General features: G+C 30.9%; 1 protein-coding gene across 1 annotated transcript in view; it reads left to right on the forward strand.

Annotated features, from left to right (window-relative positions):
• Positions 1–240: 240 nt before the first annotated feature.
• The window catches only part of LOC145314902 (transcription factor EC-like), a 52347-nt gene continuing 33579 nt past the window's right edge, over positions 241–19008 (forward strand). The window contains exons 1-3 of the mRNA XM_080154978.1: positions 241–503; positions 15826–15902; positions 16189–16267. Coding sequence (XP_080011104.1) covers positions 474–503; positions 15826–15902; positions 16189–16267 — 186 coding nt within the window. The 5' untranslated portion in view covers positions 241–473. The remainder of the gene's footprint in view (positions 504–15825; positions 15903–16188; positions 16268–19008) is intronic.

Below are 19008 nucleotides of genomic sequence, written 5' to 3' on the forward strand. Positions count from 1 at the left end.
AAGCAAAATTTATAAAAAAGCTAATACAATATATTTGTATGAATGTTGTTTACCTTAGATCTCTGAAACAGTAAATGTATTTTTGAAATATTATGTTGTTTGAAATGTTAAATTACGGCATTAACATAAAATATGATTTCTTAGAGTTTTATAGCTATATTATGTTATCAATAAAAGAAATACATTATTTAAGAAGGATTATCATATCAATACTCATATCAGCTTCAAACTCTTAGTACACCGTGGACCTTGGAGGTATCAAGAGGTACATCAACAGCAAGTTCACAGTGGACTTTAGAAGTACCAAGCAGTACATAAGCTATTGTACTGTTAAGTGAACCTTTAAATGAATAAACTCTCATTATCAGTGAAATTTAATAAGTAAACTTCAACCCTTTATATCAAGTGATTTTATTAAAAGTGATTTATTTTAAGTTATTATAATTTTGTTTTGAGAAACAATAAGAAGAAAGATGCCTGTTTACAACAGATACTTAGATGAGGTAAATATTTTTGTATATACATTAAAATATTGTCTTTTAGTAGCGAAGCTACTCTATAATTTAAAATTTTCGTCAGTCAGCTACGTTGAAGAGGAAATTTGATTTTCTCTGTTTTTGTGAAGATTTTGTCGAAAATAATTAAAGTGAATATTTGACTAGTCTAAAAGGAGATGAAAAAATACATTTTGTCCCTTGTATCGATATTAAATAATTAAATTCGTTTAACAAATATGAAAGATGTTCAAAGAGCAGTTTTTCTAAAAATTCTAAAAGAATTGGCATTTTGGATGCAATCATTCTTTAATATTTTGAAACGAAGAAATTAATGTTGGCAGATGCTATTTTTTTATGCAAACAATATTTGTAATACGCCTACTTGCAAAAACCATAAATTAAATGACAATATTTTGAAGCAAAGCAAATCTAAGATTAGTTTTGTAGACTTTAACATTCACTAATATGAAGAGTAGTTCTTTTGCAAGTTTAGTTTGATTAAATCGACAAAACGATACCGTGCATATGAGCAAACTTTAGCATCTTTAAAAATCCTAATCCAAACTAATGAGCAGTTATGATAGCTCATGCCAGATTCACTACTATCCAGTTTTGGGTACAGTCCCTTTCGTGACAATGCCTCTTAAGGGGCGTTTCGTGGTATTTTCACAGTAGCTTTTGATAGGTTAGGTTTGGTTAGGTGATTTTCCCGTAGGGTTAGAGCCCCCCAAAGGGGCTAGAAATATTAGAAAATAGCCAAAAGTTTTATATGGAAATAAACGATTTTTTATAAATTAATACAACGATCTAAAACTTAAACATTTGATAAGTATTACTATATTATAAAAATACTTTGTATGCTATTAGTTATACATGTTGTCATCCTTGTAAAATTTGATTTACATCTTTTTGCATATTATTCAATGTATCATAACAATAGCATTTGATTAAGAAATCAAATCAGTTTTAAATTGTACTTTTACCTTTATCTATTTGCATAGACGTCCAAGGGGGGGGGGGTAATGGGGCGATTACCCCCCCAAAAAAAATTTACCCCTGGGGTAAATTTTTTTTGGGGGGGGGGGTTAAAATAAATTTACCCCTGCCAACAGATTTCAGGGGGGGTAATTACCCCCCCAAGCAAATTTTACCCCCGGGGTAAAAAAAATTTACGCCATTTTACCCCCCCCTCCCAAAAAAAAACGAATTACCCCCCTTAAAATTTTTTTACCCCCCCTCCAAAAAAAAGCTTGGACGTCTATGTCTATAGGTATATAGAATGCATTTGTCTCTGCATCTATGGATCTTTATTTCCAGTATTGTTTAGCAACCGATTAATATCCACTGAATTAAAATCGGTTTCGAGCCATTATGAAAAATCATGTATCATATTGTAGACAACTTCGCCAGAATAATAAAATAGAAATTATAAAATTATTCCTGAACCATCGGGCTCTCGGGAATTTCATTATAATATCTGCGGAAAGCTGTCTATAATACGATATAATAAAAAAAAACTATTATACGTCTTATTTATTTCTTATCCTATAAATACAATTTTGATTTTCCTCTTCTATTACATAAAAGTTTTGCACCAAGTTTAATTTGAGAAATTATAATTAACACCTCAGCAAAATGGATAGTTAGAGAGAGAGAGAGAGAGAGAAAGGAAGGGATACTCAGAAAAAAAACTGTTGGTCCCAATTTAAAAAGGGTTGGATAGTTAAAAGAATGGAGAGATTTCAAGGGGAAAAAATACTATTATGCCAGAGACATAAATACATATTTTGTGATTTTAATCGATTCGGGTATTTACTGTTTGTGTGTATTTTCTTTATTTCGAGTCAGCGTATATTCATCCCTTATCCGTCTTTGTGTGTAGGATTAAACATTGAATTAATGAACTTTGGGATAAGTTAATTTAAGGATAGCACAGACAAAAGTTTGTCAATAAAGTTCAGTCACAGCTTGAGAGTCAAATATATTTTGTCGACCGCTTCGCGTTCTTTATCATGTATCTTTATGATTAAATTAGATGCATTGAAATAGCCATGCCCTGCACATTAGGGCTTTACTTATCAGTAGCTTGTATTGGTTTTCAGATTTTCTTTTTAGCACAAAGATTAAAGATAAAACAAGAACTTTTTTTATAAATGAACTTTAATTGAAAATTCTATTATTGCCAGAATATTTTAAATATTATTGTAAATGGACAAATGCGTTCTTGTTAAATATATACCAAAATTTTAAAAACCTTTGTTTTGTGCTATAATAAAGTTAATTCTAAACCAAATTAATCTCCTCATAGAAAGGAAAATCTGCTATATAGATGCATTTATTACTGTATTGTATATTATTTTGATGACGTCATATTGACATGTGACTTGGTCGTACACAATTGTCATAAATATGAGGAGAAAATGGGGTCTTCTAGGAGGAAATAGAAATAAGGATGACAACATCCATAAAAGCGTTTAAAGAGTTGTTACGCTTCCTAAATCGTACCTAACTGTTTTATAAATCATCATGCAAAGTTTGAAATCTTTACGGACAGACGGAGAGATCCTTATTATAAAAAAACTTCGCTTTTAAAAAGAGAAATAGTAGATTTAACAAGAAGAGTGTAAAATTTGGAAAGGCTACATAATCCAGAAATTCAAGATCATAAATATTTACATTTTACCATTATAAAAGAAATATTCATGTTTAAAAAACCTAAATATTATCTAAGAATACTTGAGGCCCTCATTAAAAGAAATTTATGATTACTAAATGCACTCTTGATATCGGAGATTAAAGACAAGTATGATTAATGAATAGATTCGCTAGATACAGATAATGGTTGCAACTATACTTGTTTTTATGTAACAATAATATTTATTTTCAAAATTTGTACTATATATATCTTTATTCTGTTTAGTACTTTTTAAATTTGTAAATATAAATTTGGTGTTTGGGTTTGTCATACCCTATCGATAAACATTCAGATGCTTTGCCAAGCGCATGACAGAGTAACAGGCGCAACTCATTACTATTCAAAAAGCAGGCAATAGTCGTGAAATTAAAGGCTTGATTGTTATAATTGTATCATTTAAAGCAAATATATTAAAGCTAACGAACAAACAGTATACATGTTGAATATCACTCTTGTCTACCAGGTTATGAATGATAAGGCCAAATTATCTGATTGTAAGTACGTAAGTCAGTACATGCATATTTATATCTTAAAATTATTTCGGAAAAATTAGATAATTTGGGATCTTTTGAAGCTGTCTTGGAGTAGGTAACACTTTCGTAGGATTCTGCTAGGGTCTTTTAGCTGTACCAAGGCCTCGGCAGCCGCACGTCAGCCACGAAGAAGCCTAAAATTAAAACCGATTTGGAAGATATTTTTTAAGAGAGGGATGACCATTTTTGGGTCAGATTTAGACTTTCAGCTGATTTTAAAAATTGTAACATTTTGATTTTTCGAAGGCTTACAGGCGGCTGACGAGCCCTGTATGAACCCTATACAAGAACGTCAACACGGCCTACTTAATTATATGCAATTTCTTGCATATAACGTGCGAGGCCAAATTACCATGTCATTAAGGTCACAAATATTAATGTCCTACACATTACTGTGACAACTGCAGTGTCTTATTTGACTTGTTTTTATTCACACACACACACACAAACACTCAGTGCCTTTATAAGTAAGTGGGTAGGTATATGCAACGCAAATACAGCTACATATCTAGAATTTAAGATATAAGGAATCAAAACATAATATTTTCTATGTGATCTTGAAAATTTGGTTCGACTTGGAATTTAATGACAAAATTGGTTCAATTGGAAGACCGAAACCCAGCAGTTTAAGAATATACAAAAAAAATTTAACATTTGCCTTATATTTAAATTAAATTAAATCAAATTTCCATTTATCTTCCTACTACAATATAATGTAGTTTTTTTTTTGTTTGAAGCTAAAATCCTCGAAAACTATTAGCCTGAATTGGTTGTACTGTAAATTTGTCTTAGTTTTAAGCTATTTTCCTGACATCCTCTGCACCCAGGGGACCGCCATTACAGGATAGGGACGAAACAAATAGTAAAACAAGAACATTAGACAATCCCTTTTATGCCTGAAAATAAATCGGTTGCAATTTTGTGAATAGATGACCCTACATCAAAGAACAACTTCTTACATTTAGGAGCTGGATTCTAAAATATTTTTAGGAAGGGAAGAGAGTTGATTTCTTCTTAAGGGGTGTCGTATACTCTGGCCCAATGGCCTATGTACATACAGCTTACTAATTAAAAGTACAGGATGATTTTCTACTATTAGGGTCGGTCATTCCATCCACCCGTCCGTCCTAATGGTTAGATCTTTTCGTTAATTTATACATGATAGAATTTTCCAATCGATTTCAAACTTTGCATGATGATTCCTATATCAGTTAGGTACGATTTAGAAACCGTACCAACTCTACAATCATTGCCAGAATGAACATACGGACAAGAGTATTCCTAAAACCTTTTTAACAAAATGTATAATCTGCTTATTCAGATCTGACACACTACAAGTGATAATGATCGTTTGTCCTACAGTCTCACTTTTTATGGATATTGTCATCCTTGTTATATGAATAACTCCCCTATACTGTCCAATACACTACACAATATATGTACATATGTAAATTAGGAAAGATAAATCAAGGACTATTAGTCAGGATAAAGAATGTCCTACCAACTTTTTAAAACAGGGAAGGGATGAGGTACTAGCAGAAAAATATATATTGTTTCCAACTTTGAAATAAATAAAACGTCCTTTTGAATTGTTTTTTATTAAACAGATAACATTTGTATAGTAGCTATGGAACTGATATTTTCAGAAAGTTTTAAAATTACAATAAACATTATAATTTAGATATGCATTAAAATGTTAAAAAAAAGATTCAAAAGTCTGTACTTCTTATAAAAAAAGCTAAAATCTGGAATGCTAGAAATAATAGATGTATATTTCAATCATCACTTACACTCATTTAAAAGACAGAACTTGATTTAAACCAGGGAGGGAGGGGACATTGGACTCTGAATTATACTCAGGGATCTCAAAGGATAAGACAATGGACAATAAATTTATGATGGTAAGCTTGATTATTTAGCAAACAATTCATAATTAATTACACAAAGTTTTTAAGACAACGAATGAGAATAGTTCAAAAAAATCTATATTTTACGGTCTATGTTCCAAAGTTTTATTAAAATTTTTTCATTCATTGGCCTAATTCTTTGGGTACTTTCATAAAATCTTGATTTGTTAGTATAAACTAGCTGTGTCCAAACTTTTCCACCAGTAATATTCATCTACAGATGTGGTAATTTTGCTTATTGTAATATTGCCTTATCCCTAAGATCCATGATTTTCACAGAGAAAAGGAGTATTCATACGACAGAATTATCAAATTAAGAAATATCCGAATCTAAGTAAATGTTTTTGAAAACAAGTGTCATACAGAAATATTATTTATAGGTCCTAAGAAGTAGTTTTAAATTGGGGAGAAAAAGAGCATTCCAATAAAATAACTTTTTCTTTTACATTTTAGTTTTTATGTAAATGTGAATAAACTGAAAAATATGTAACTTTCCATTTTAATGTTCTTTTTAATATTTAAAATGACAATTGTTTACTTAAATAATTTCATTTAATTAATTTATAGCTTCTTAAAAACTTTTTGCTTCAAACAATAGTAAATATGTTTTGTCAAAGTGACAAAAAAATGAAAATTATTAATCACTCATCAAAAATTATAAAAATTATTTGTTTTCCGTTCCAAAATTAATTTAATATTTTTTCCCTTCATCTTTAGTTTTAATCATAAACAAACACCCCTAACTGGAAAATTTTATAATTTATTTTTCTTAAAATTTTAATTGATAAGGATTTGTTTCAAAGTATACTCCGAAACTTATATATATGACTTTTTTTGAAATTGAAAACAAAATGTTAGCTTTCCTATTAATATAAAAAGCTGAGTGTCTGTTAATTTGTGATTTAGATTAATAAAGAATATCAAAAGAAGCCCTTTATTGATCCTGTTAAGTTTAAGCCCAAGGTTTAACGGCTCTACTGAGGAATTAACCCTTGGAGAACATCTTTTGTTTCTTCCCAGAACCTACCATTGCTTCCCTGTAATGCATAGCTTGAACACCTACTCGACTAAACTAATAACTCAATAGCTTCCCTTTAAGGACAATTTAAGATGTACTTTTAGTCCCCCAATTAATGATATTTGAATCAAATCAAATAACAAACACAAAATTTAAATAATAAACAATTCTTAAGCTTGTAAGATTTCTAAAAATAAATAAAATATCAGTATTCTGTTATATAAAGTTGTTTTTTGTCATTAGCTCAAGATTTCTATAATTACAAAACAGTTGGAGTTTTCCATAAAAGGGAAAAGTCACAAAGATCCCAGGATGGATTAAGGCTATTTTAATTAAGTCTTAGTATGGTTTTAGGCTCTTTTTCTGTCCTTCACTACCTCTTCAAAAACAGGGCCCCTGAATGCAGCCGCTAGGTTTTTTCCCTGTTTTTTCTCTCTTATTTGAGAATAAATATCTTTAGACAACATACATTTTATCTATAAAAGATACACATGTATTGTTGAAATTATATTTGCTGCATGTACTACATATGATAACATATCTATACTTTAGTGTACTATTGTATTGTATCACTTTACAGAAATATTATCAGAGCTGGATATTTAAATGTGTAGCCGTTGCCGTGGCCGTAGTCGTGGCTGTAGTCGTGGCTGTAGTCGTGGCCGTAGTCGTGACCGTAGTCGTAGCTGTCGCCACGGCCAGTGCTGCCAATAAAACATGGATTTTTAAATGTTTGAAGTTTTTCCGAATTATTATTATTATTATTTTCATATTTTCACTGAAAATTCAAAAAGTAGTTGTGATTTAAAGATCGCATATAGCCATGGCCACGCGTAGGCAATTTATTCCAAGATCGCTTTTAGGTTAGTGGCTGTACCTCTGGTAGCGGCAACGGCAACACATTTAAAGATCCAGCTCAGCACTACCCCAACAACATAACGAATTTTCTCTTCTACTAAAAAATAAAATAAAATTTGTCTTTTACAGCTTTTTAGTGGCGAACCAACTCTTCAAGTCAATATCTTCGTTTTTAGTAGGGAGGGATGGTACCAGTGTAATTTACAAATTTACCCAAAGTATTTTTTAACACTTTATCATTAGCTCAAAGTTTTTGGGTACTTTCATTGAATTTTGATTTTGGTTCCAAATTAGTAGAGTGCAAACTACGAAACCAATACTTTAATCCGTAAAAGGGGTAATTTTGTTTATCATACTTGAATTTAACGTCCATTTTCTTATCCCTTCAGATCCCTGAAGTTAAAAAAATTCATTTCCTTAAGTAAAAAGAGATCAAAATAGTAACAAAAGTACATCTGTATATTCTTGTATATTAAATGCAGTATCTGTGGCCTTTTTAGGATTTAATCACACATCTTTACTTCCCAAATAAATTGGTTGTGAATGCTTGTTTTAAACATATAAAAATGGCAGTGTAGAGCAAAAATTAGGTATTTTCCCTTAAAATGACTGTTAAACACTAAAAACCCCTCCCCATAACTTTTAAATAAGTTTAAAATAGTTTTTATGCTTATATCCTGCGGGGCCCTAACTCTTTACCTGTAGTGCGCCAAACATTTTGGGGCTACCTAGAACCCAATATAAGCTCACCTAACCTGTCTAAAGTAAAAAGAAAAGAGTAAACAATAATTTATAATTTTCTTTCATATTAATTTATGATTTATTTATCCTTGTCTATGTTTAACATTGAACTTTACTGTAAAGTATACAGGGGAGTAAAATTATAAAATCCTGTGGTTTGGAAAAGTACGCCACCGCTTTACTTCTATGACAGGAATTGGGATAAATAATAGAAAATTAGCAATTTAAATCATGCAATGTTTGTTTATATTTCTTATCTTTATCTCTCTTTCATTCTTTCTCCTTTCTATTTTACCCCTTTATGTTTGGGTGTAGGAAATAGGTTTGATTTGAATCAATTAAAATTGCTATATATACTATATAGCTGTACCTGTCATTGACCGCGATAGATTAGGAAAAACGTGTGTACATTAAATACACTTTTTTACACACCCACAAATAATTTTCAGGTCGTAATTATTATTTTTTTGCAGTCTGTTTATTTTTTTTATTTCTTTTGTTTCCCCTTTACTTTATTGATTGAGATAAGAACAAGACAAATAAATTCTAATCAAGACAGTTACTGTCATCATTAAAATTACAAAATATTGTCTCAATTTTTTTGTTATGCAGTTTTTAATTTGTAAGGTTATTCTATTAAGGTGTCGAAATTAACGTTTTAAATACAATCTTGAAGATTTATTAAATTATCTTCGAAGAATTTGTCTAGTTTTATACGATCTATTTGGTACGCCCTTAGAGGCCCCTAGGAGCCCTTGATGGAAAAGTCGACCCCCAACTCCTCCATTTTTAATTATAGTTTTAAAAAAGAAAAAGTAAAAAAAAGTTTTTTTGGGGATTTTCAATTTTTCAAGGGCTGATTTCTCTAGGGAGTGTGGTGGTACCCTCCCCCAACTTTTTTATAAACTTTCCCAGGACCTCTGTAAAGAAGAACCGTATCGGTTCAGTGGTTAGCGAGATCCTTCGTTACAGACATACTTCATATACATATTTTCTAAACTTTTTAGTATATAATCAATTCCTAGAGCAATGCAACTAAAACGTGATGCTTAAATTAGATTTTGTTCTTTTAATTCAAGTTTTTTAATATGATGATGATGACTCTAGGGTTCTAGACCTCTTCTTGAAGCATACTCCGCCTATGATTGCGGTGTAAAGCGTCCATTCGCCCATCAGACAACCAACACTTTTATTACACGACCTTTTTCTGAGAAGTCCTAACTGTGCATTGTGAGTTGCGCCTGTTTTGGGCCAAATCATTCCTACTACGCTAACTATTTATGTCGCGCACCTGACATAGTAGCAGTAGGAATCATATATAACGTCTTTAGTTATGATGCGGCGGTGGTGTCGGGCCGAGCGGATGCGATACATGTTACGTCACAGTTTCGGGTTAAAAAAGGATGGCAAAATAATGTTTGAATTTTAAACAATGTATAGGTTAAACCAACAATACATGTATTTGATACTTCGTAAAAAACTTTTACTATTAATAATAGATTTTTGGATTAGACAACTATTTAGCAACAATATAAAGCAATGTTGTTTATGTTTTAAGATAATGGATTTCTTATTACTTGGATCATGCAACAGATTAGCATTTAATCTAATAAAGTGAAAGTTGTAGCTGGCTAATATAACGATCTACATCCTTTACTCCATCCCCTCCCTCCATTCTTAAACTAACAGTCTTCTTTTATAGCCTCATATATCCAATTTAAAAATTAGGACACAGAATACAGAGTAGAGAAACGGGACAATAGAGAATAAGGTTTTTTTTTATAGCAACTGTCACTCTAATCAAATTTGTCTATTATCGCATCAACAATATAACTTTACCAATATACGAGAAAACAATGAAAGAGAGAAAAGTTGCGATAAAAACTTTCTTTTTCTTCAAAAATACTAAAATTGTTTTATAAGATCTCTTTTAGATTCTTCATTTTTCTCAGAGTTTTGGGAATATTGCATCTTCTATTTATTTACTCAATCCATTCTGGAAAGAAAATTATATTAAAGACATATTAAACAACATCCATAAGCAGCGAAGCACAAAAAATCATGGATGTGAATACAAACAATTAAGTCAAAGAGCATTTGATGATTTGTTAAAATCAAGAATACATATAAATATATTGGAGAAAATAATCACGAAACCCTTCTCACTTATTTTTCATAACTATACCTTGTACCATCATACTGCATGACGAACAAAGTAATTACCTACAGGATGCTAATTGGTATAGGAAACCTTTACACACACAAAATCATCCGTCTATCTTTAATAGCAGATGAGAAAATCACATTTTCATATTAGCGTTACGGACTGACTAATAGACGGACAGACAAAGTGAGTTTTAGAGTAGCTATTCTTTTCTGTTCTTACTAATTTGTATCAGGGAGAGAAAGGACATTGGGCTCTTTATCTAGTTACCAAAGTCTTATATTAATGATTTCTTATTCGTTGGCTCAAAAACTTTGGGAAGTATTCTTTAATTTTAATTGGTTAGTTCATTAAATTGAATGTCCAAAAGTTTCAAAAACTATTTGTAATCTACAGAAGGGGTGTTTTTGTGTATCATCATTTGGAATGTACATCAATTTATCAGTCATTGTCTATCTTTAGATCTCTGATTTTGTAAACAGTCTAAACTATAAATGAATAGGGAATAAGTTTTTTTTCTAAAGTTGCAATTCAATTAATGTTCTTCATTATAACTTTGCTAATAATTAATTTAGTTTCAACTTTTATTTTTACATAACATATTTTATAAAGCAATTAACTCAAGACTAAAAAAATGTGCTTATTATGATTATTCTAAAGAACTAAATGCCAATTTGTAATTTGTTGAAAATTTATCAGTAGCTTAAAAATTATTTGGTTAATTGGTCAGTTGGTTGATCGGTCCTCATCTTTACATTTTGCACTTATATTGATGGATATACACACACACAGAAAGTGATATCCATAGCTATGCTACGAATGGAAACATAATCGTTCTTGTTTTTCTTAACAATGGTATTCATTATGCAATGTCCCAATGCGCAATAATAAAATAAATCCAAAGAATTAAAGGCAAAGTTGATAATTTTTTTTATTTATTATTCTAGTAGCAAAGCTTTTCTAGATACAATTAATTTACTTTAAATTCATGTAGAAAGAAAGGATTGGCTTTGAATTAATAATATGTATTTGTAATTGTATTCCTTTATTAAAAACATGTATATTGTAAGAATGAATATAGGATATACGTGAATATTTTGACAGGGGAAAAATTCTCGTCAAATTAGGTTGCTAATATGGACATCGTTTATTGATCATTTCGTCCATCCAGTATGAGGAGCGGTGATAGGGTAAGGAGGGTAGATGGGGGGTATCGTTATTTTAGCCAACTGCGAGTATGTAGAGTACACGAAAATCTGGTACAACATCCATATAATAATATATCGGTTATTATAGTAAACTTTTATAAAGCTACTTTGAGCATTATACTTAAGGGTCATTTATTAGCTAAACAAGAAATGCTATTGTATTGCTTTTAACAAATTTAGTCTATTCAAGTAGTACTGTTTTTAATTGAGAAATAAAAGTTATTGCATAGTTCATAAAGTAGAATTCTAATGAAAGCATTGTATAGGTATAAGTAATTCCTTAGCTTATATAGTAGACTTTTAATAAAAGCTATGTAATTGTCAGGTTTTAGACTATTTTAAATGTTTTTAGAAGCTTTGAATGAAGCCACACCATTTTGACATACTGTTCTTTTTGACTTGTTGTGTATAACTTTCTCAAAGAGCTTTGATAGAATGAAGAAATGGTTTATTTTCAATGGACATTGAGACATAAGGATCATTAGATTAAAGATTGATTTAATATAAAAAGTTAATACACAGAATAAATAAAACATTGGAAACGTTTCTTATAAAAATGTTTTTTTTTATGTAGTTTTTAATCAATTTTGGCCTTATTGTTGATAGTACATTATAAGAAAAATAACTTTAAAAAGTATTTTTATTATTCTATTACAAGTAGCGTAGCTAGCTGTTGTTTGACTACAGTCTGTCAGTTCGTCATTATGATTGTCAAATTAACCAAAATATCTATCAAAAATTTGAACTTTTATGAATAATTTTTCATCTATTCTACAAAATTGAAATTAAAAAATATAGATTAATTGAACTAATTTTTTATTCTGTTTTTATAAACTTTACTGTTCCTTCTGTATCTAAACTATTAGTAGCATGTTACTGCTGTGCCACTTATGGACATTATTGTCCTTTCTAACCCATTAATTAAGTCTATTGTGAAGTATGTATATTGTATATATGTATGTATATGGATGAATTGATGGACTTTGTTTCAAGTTTGATGAAGGTAATGTCAAGATTAGATTATCCTATCCCCACCTCCCATCCATGTATTCTTATATCCCCTTGTGTGCAAATAATACCACAAATATTTTTAAATGTGTTATGTGATAATGGATATAGAATACGTGGATATATTCACCGGGGGAAAATTTGTCGTCAATTTAGGTTACTAATATGGACTTATTTTTTAGTCATTTTGTTCATACATTAGGAGGACAGGGGATGAGGGCACCGTTATTTTAACAAGCTGCAAGTAAAACTTTATAGAGTATTATATTATTATTATTATATTTTTAAAGTTTTTAAACTCATTTTAATATGGTAAAATAAAATTGTTACTGTTTTGCTAAAACAACTAATCTAACCAAACTTCGGCTTCAAAGTTAATTCCAACTAAGTTATCTGTAATGGTTAAACTACAGTTTAAGAAGGAGAGAGAGAGAAGGAGAGAAAGAGAGGGAGAGAGAGAAAGAGAAAGAGAGAGAGAGAGAGAGAGAGAGAGAGAGAGAAAGAGAAAGAGAAAGAGAAGAGAGAGAGAGAGAGAGAGAGAGAGAGAGAGAGAGAGAGAGAGAGAGAGAGAGAGAGAGAGAGAGAGAGAGAGAGAGAGAGAGAGAGAGAGAGAGAGAGAGAGAGAGAGAGAGAGAGAGAGAGAGAGAGAGAGAGTGATGGCAAATAATCCTTCTTTGTGAATGTTCCAATGTAAATAAATGGCAATTCAAAGAAACTAAATTGGTACCAACTACTGATGAAACTTTAGTAAACTTGTTTTGTTCATATAAGAAAACTTAAATCAATATTAAAATTATTCAAAAATAAAACTTTTTCATTATATTCCATTGCAATCTGATTTTGAATTGCGTTTTTTTTTTACAAGAAATGTTACTAAAATTATAAGTTGAACAATTTGCACTTGATATTTTTGACACTCTTATATTTTGCATTTCTGTCTGCAATTTAACTTTTTTACTTTTGTTTTTATTTAATTTTAAAGTTTATTTAAGTTATAATATTTTGATTCCTTATTTCAAACCTTTAAATAACTTAGCTCAAGAAAGTTTGAATCTAATATAATAAAAAAATGATTCAATTAAACTATAATTGTATGGGAAGAAACATATGTAGAGTACCCTAAAAAAACTCATGACCATCATTACAAACTACTCTTTAGGGCTAGCAGCTACTCCCATATTTCAGATTTAAAGGGATCGGGGGGGAAGCGTGACTTCTCTTTGGAGGGTAGATAGACAGACTGAGGAGGACAAAATCGGTCAAAATATTAGTGAAATATTTTGGTACAAACTGACAGACATCTTACCACTTTTATATAAGAACTCTTTCTACATTAGCTCAATATCAATTTTTCTCTTCTAATTGTTTTCTATTTGATTTAAAAGTTTTTTCTGACCAACATGCATTAACACCATTTCACACCTGTCTATAATTGCTTTAAATTCAATGCCTGGCTACTTATTACTGTTGTCATCCTTGTTTATGTTGCATCCTTTATCTTTATGTTTTAATAGTAAACATGTTTGAGTCACGAAATAAATGCGGGGACGGGGAACAACATTCGGTAATATCCCTTCAAATGTTGTTGGGACACCCCCCCCCCCCTTTCTATTTAAATATTATTTTTACTATTTAACCTTACTACATAAACAGGACTAAAAGGGAATGTCTTGGACATCCTTTTTATATGCTTAGATTATAACTAAACTCAAAGCAACTTACAGATATGACTGCAGTGCAGTTGTAAGGGTGGTTACATCTTCTACTCTTATGCAGACCATATAAAAATGCGTCACTCCTAATTTTTAACAGAAGAAAGCTGCCACATTCCAAAACCTGAATGTTTTTGTATGCCCTTTTATTGCTTTTTAAAGGATTTTTTTTGCATAAAATTTTGTTTCTATAAAATTAGTCCCTGTCAGTTTTAATGTTTGTGTTTGTCAATGACTAAAATTGCAATAATAATCTGATAAATCTCATTTGCAATACATTTTTTTTATTCAAGTTTATTTTTTTCAATTCTTTGTATGTCATTGACCTCATTTAAGATGTAGGTTCCCTAAAATGAAAAATGAATCAGTTTAGTATTAGACGGATCAACAAATAAACCTCACTACTTTACATAATGTAATTAAACCTATTTTCTAAAACATAAATACTGAATCTCATTACTCTTACTTGTTTCTCTTAAATGTTTCCTTATGCCTACCTTTTTTTATAGAATGCCAATCTTTTTGCTACTACTAGTTCTCTAGTTTAGGATGTTGATTCTGATCTGTACTCTTGTCTGGTACTCAACACTGCAGAATCTACTACTAATTCTATTGTTTAGGATGTTGATTCTGAGATGTACTCTTGTCTGGGACTCAATACAGCAGGATCTACTACTAACTTTATTGTTTAGGATGTTGATTCTGAGCTGTACTCTTGTCTGGGACTCAATATAGCAGGATCTACTAATAACTCTATTGTTTAGGATGTTGATTCTGAGCTGTACTCCTGTCTGGTACTCAACACTGCAGGATCTACTAATAACTCTATTGTTTAGGATGTTGATTCTGAGCTGTACTCCTGTCTGGGACTAAACACTGCAGGATCTACTAATAACTCTATTGTTTAGGATGTTGATTCTGAGCTGTACTCCTTTCTGGGACTCAACACTGCAGGATCTACTACTAACTCTATTGTTTAGGATGTTGATTCTGAGCTGTACTCCTGTCTGGGACTAAACACTGCAGGATCTACTAATAACTCTATTGTTTAGGATGTTGATTCTGAGCTGTACTCCTGTCTGGGACTCAACACTGCAGAATCTACTAATAACTCTATTGTTTAGTATGTTGATTCTGAGCTGTACTCCTGTCTGGGACTAAACACTGCAGGATCTACTAATAACTCTATTGTTTAGGATGTTGATTCTGAGCTGTACTCCTGTCTGGGACTCAATACTGCAGGATCTACTACTAACTCTATTGTTTAGTATGTTGATTCTGATCTGCACTCCTTTCTGGGACTCAACACTGCAGGATCTACTACTAACTCTATTGTTTAGGATGTTGATTCTGAGCTGTACTCCTGTCTGGGACTAAACACTGCAGGATCTACTAATAACTCTATTGTTTAGGATGTTGATTCTGAGCTGTACTCCTGTCTGGGACTAAACACTGCAGGATCTACTAATAACTCTATTGTTTAGGATGTTGATTCTGAGCTGTACTCCTGTCTGGGACTCAACGCAGCTGGATCAGAAACTGAACATAGACTCACTGATTCAGGGATAAAGATCATTCAAATTAAAAAAAAAAACACAGCTTTTATATGATTAAATGTAGAGGAATATAAATGGTGGATGCAAGAGGGGTTATCCACCCTCTAACAAAATTAAGATGGGTTGTTACACACCCCCTAGGTGTCCCCCACACTCCTCTGAACCTCCCTTGAATGCAAAAAAGCTCACACCCTCTCCAATTAAGATTTTTCAAATGTATTTTAATCTAAATCCTGAAAAAAAATCAAGTATTGTTTCAATTTTCGAATATTTATTTGAAGTATCTTTAATAGAGTTTTGTTTGCTGAACACCCTGGATAGAAATGTGGCTTCCAACTCCATCATTGATTTCTTCACCCAACAAGTTCAGGTAGGAAAATTGTTCAGCACAAAACCTCGTAAGTATGTAATCAAATCAGAAGATTCAGAAACTCTATAATTAATTTCTTTTAACAATTATTGTCGGTTTTACTCTTCAAAGTACCATTTCGAGCATTTGGGAAGCTTCAATGTTTTTTTTACTTATTGTTATACAGGGTGTCCCTCGTAAACTGGTTTTTTTGAAACGCTTATTACTCCCTTACTATTTGAGCTATCTTAGTAAAATAAAAAGTATTTGACAGCCTACTACTGACCATTTAATGATATAGTAATGAAAAATCCGCAAAGTTAACAGAAAAAAATCTACAAGGTAATACATAACAGGCTGATTTTAGTGAATATAAGACTAATCCACAAGAAAAATATGCCTTTGTTAACTTTTAAAGCAGCTGGTGGTCAAACGGTGGATCCCAAAGACTTACTCCAGACATTATAAGAACTGGCATTGTAGTATAATTAAAAAGTCTGGTATATTTCAGGTTCTTGTGTGCATTTGAAGCGAGCTCACATGAAAAATTAACAAAAAAGATCAATATTATGCCTATTTTTACGTATTGTTCACTTATATTACACTTCAGATTCTTGAATATTGAGAATTTCTGGTATGCCATGTCAAGCCTATTCCATTTTTGTGCTTAGAAAGTCTGAACGACCAGCCGTTTGAACCCTAGCTAATCTTAAAGTTCACAAAGCAAATATTTTCTTGTGGGTTAGTCTAAATTCAATAAAATTAGCCTCTTATGTAATACCTCGTAGATTTTTTCCTGTTTATTTTGTGGATTTTTCATCATTACCCCATAAAATGGTCAGTAGCAGGCTGTCAAATACTTTTTATTTTACTAAGATAGCTCAAATATTAAGGGAGTAATAAGCGTTTCAAAAAAACCAGTTTACGAGGGACACCCTGTATTATATTTGGTATAGGGTAGTCCCGAAGAGTTATAGTAATTAATTTCATGTAAATCTTAAATAGAAAGGTTTATTAAACATTTGTTTAAAAACAAACTTTGAATTTGGTCTATAAAATGTTATTAAATGGAGAATTAATCTTTTTTGCTTGCTCTTTTAACTACCATTTTGAAGCATTTAAGAAAAAAAAAGTATTTTTATAAGTCATAAAAATGCAGTTTGTGGATTTTAATCTAGCATAAAAAGATTTTAAAGTCTAAAAAATCACGTCTATATTATATAGCACAAGAATGTTTTTTTTGCAAAAAAAAAATTTTTAACGTACTTCTGTTTAAAATATTTTTTTTATGTGTATTTAATTACAGATAAAGTATTTTTTTCAAACCCAGCAGTCGCCTTAAAAGAGAATATAATGAATATTAAGAAAGGCAATGTAGCTGTGGTCGCAGACAGTGAAAACTGTAGAATATCTAGAGATAATTCGCAGTCATTTATTTGCATCAAGACGTCTAAGCCTTGAAGTTCGAGAGAAAAAAATAGTTCTTTATTTCAAATATCGCCTATACAAAATACCGTCATACTGGCCTACCATTGGTCAATTAAGATGTATATTGCCTGTCATTGTTAGTCTAAGTATTGGCCTATCATTGCAATGATTGGTTATTTGTAATGTATGACGTTATTTTTAAATAGCTGTTTTTTTTAGCAGTTTGATTTGGTTAAATAGAACCCAGCCCATTGTATGTTTTACTTCCATCAGAAATATGCAATAATTGTAAAATTTAAAAAAAAGATAAGTCGAGTAGTTTCCTTTAAACTGGCGCTAATGGCTCGTGCTTATAACGTACCTACGCGATGACTTTTCAAATCAACAAAAATGTAATTCTATCCACAAGACATATTATGGTCTTAATTTTAGAAGTGAAGGTTTATTAGGGCTTTTTTGGTAGATTTCAATGTCAATGAATAAAAAACAGTTTAAATACAACACAAACTTTAACACATTAATACAAATTAAAGCAGAAAAAGTATCACCAACTAAAAAATTGAAAATGCTTTAGAAACCTTGTAAAAAATTAAATTTAATATTTTGTTAAAAAATAGAAATGTAGGGTAAAGATAATTATAGGTTAACTAATATTGGTATAGGTACATCCATGTGAAAATAGGTTTGCCTAAATTCTTTTTTTTTACATTCGAAGTCTTCACTGTCCGAAATTATCACAAAAAGATCCTAATTTATGATAATTATAAAATAACCATGTTTTAAATTAGAAAATGTCTGTTATAAAATTTGATAATGTCTGTAATATTTAATCAAAACTGCATACTTTAAATTTAATGTCTAAGATTTTAGTATTTTATGTACTTAATTAAATTTGAAAAGATAAAAGTTTAAATGCCAATTTCAAGAAGTAATAATAAATGTATAAGTATAGATGTATAACACAGACAACTACCAGATGGGAACCTTTTTCGTCTGCTAGCAAATTGGTTTCTGCTTTTATATAACGACCGTGTTTATATATCCTACGCTATTGGCTAATACTTAAAGACCCAATTGAAAGTTGGTGCATGGTCCCCACTCCGTGGGTAGAGTTACATATAGCTCGTGCCCCCTCTATTCTTTTATGTAGCAATGTAGCAATCACTTATTCTACAATAAAAAGTTATATGTCAAGTCAATGTCTGACTGCAAAAGGCTGTGCCGTGACTGCCAATCTTTTCAAGAAAGCTTTCTGTCTGTTCTAAAAGTTTTAGGCTAATTTGAGAAAAGCTTCATCATCTATGAAAATACTGCCTTTTTAATGCAATTATACC

This window comes from Acartia tonsa, chromosome 3 (genome assembly GCF_053477335.1).
Source record: "Acartia tonsa isolate MP-2025a chromosome 3, ASM5347733v1, whole genome shotgun sequence".
NCBI classification, from domain to species: Eukaryota; Metazoa; Arthropoda; class Copepoda; order Calanoida; family Acartiidae; genus Acartia; species Acartia tonsa.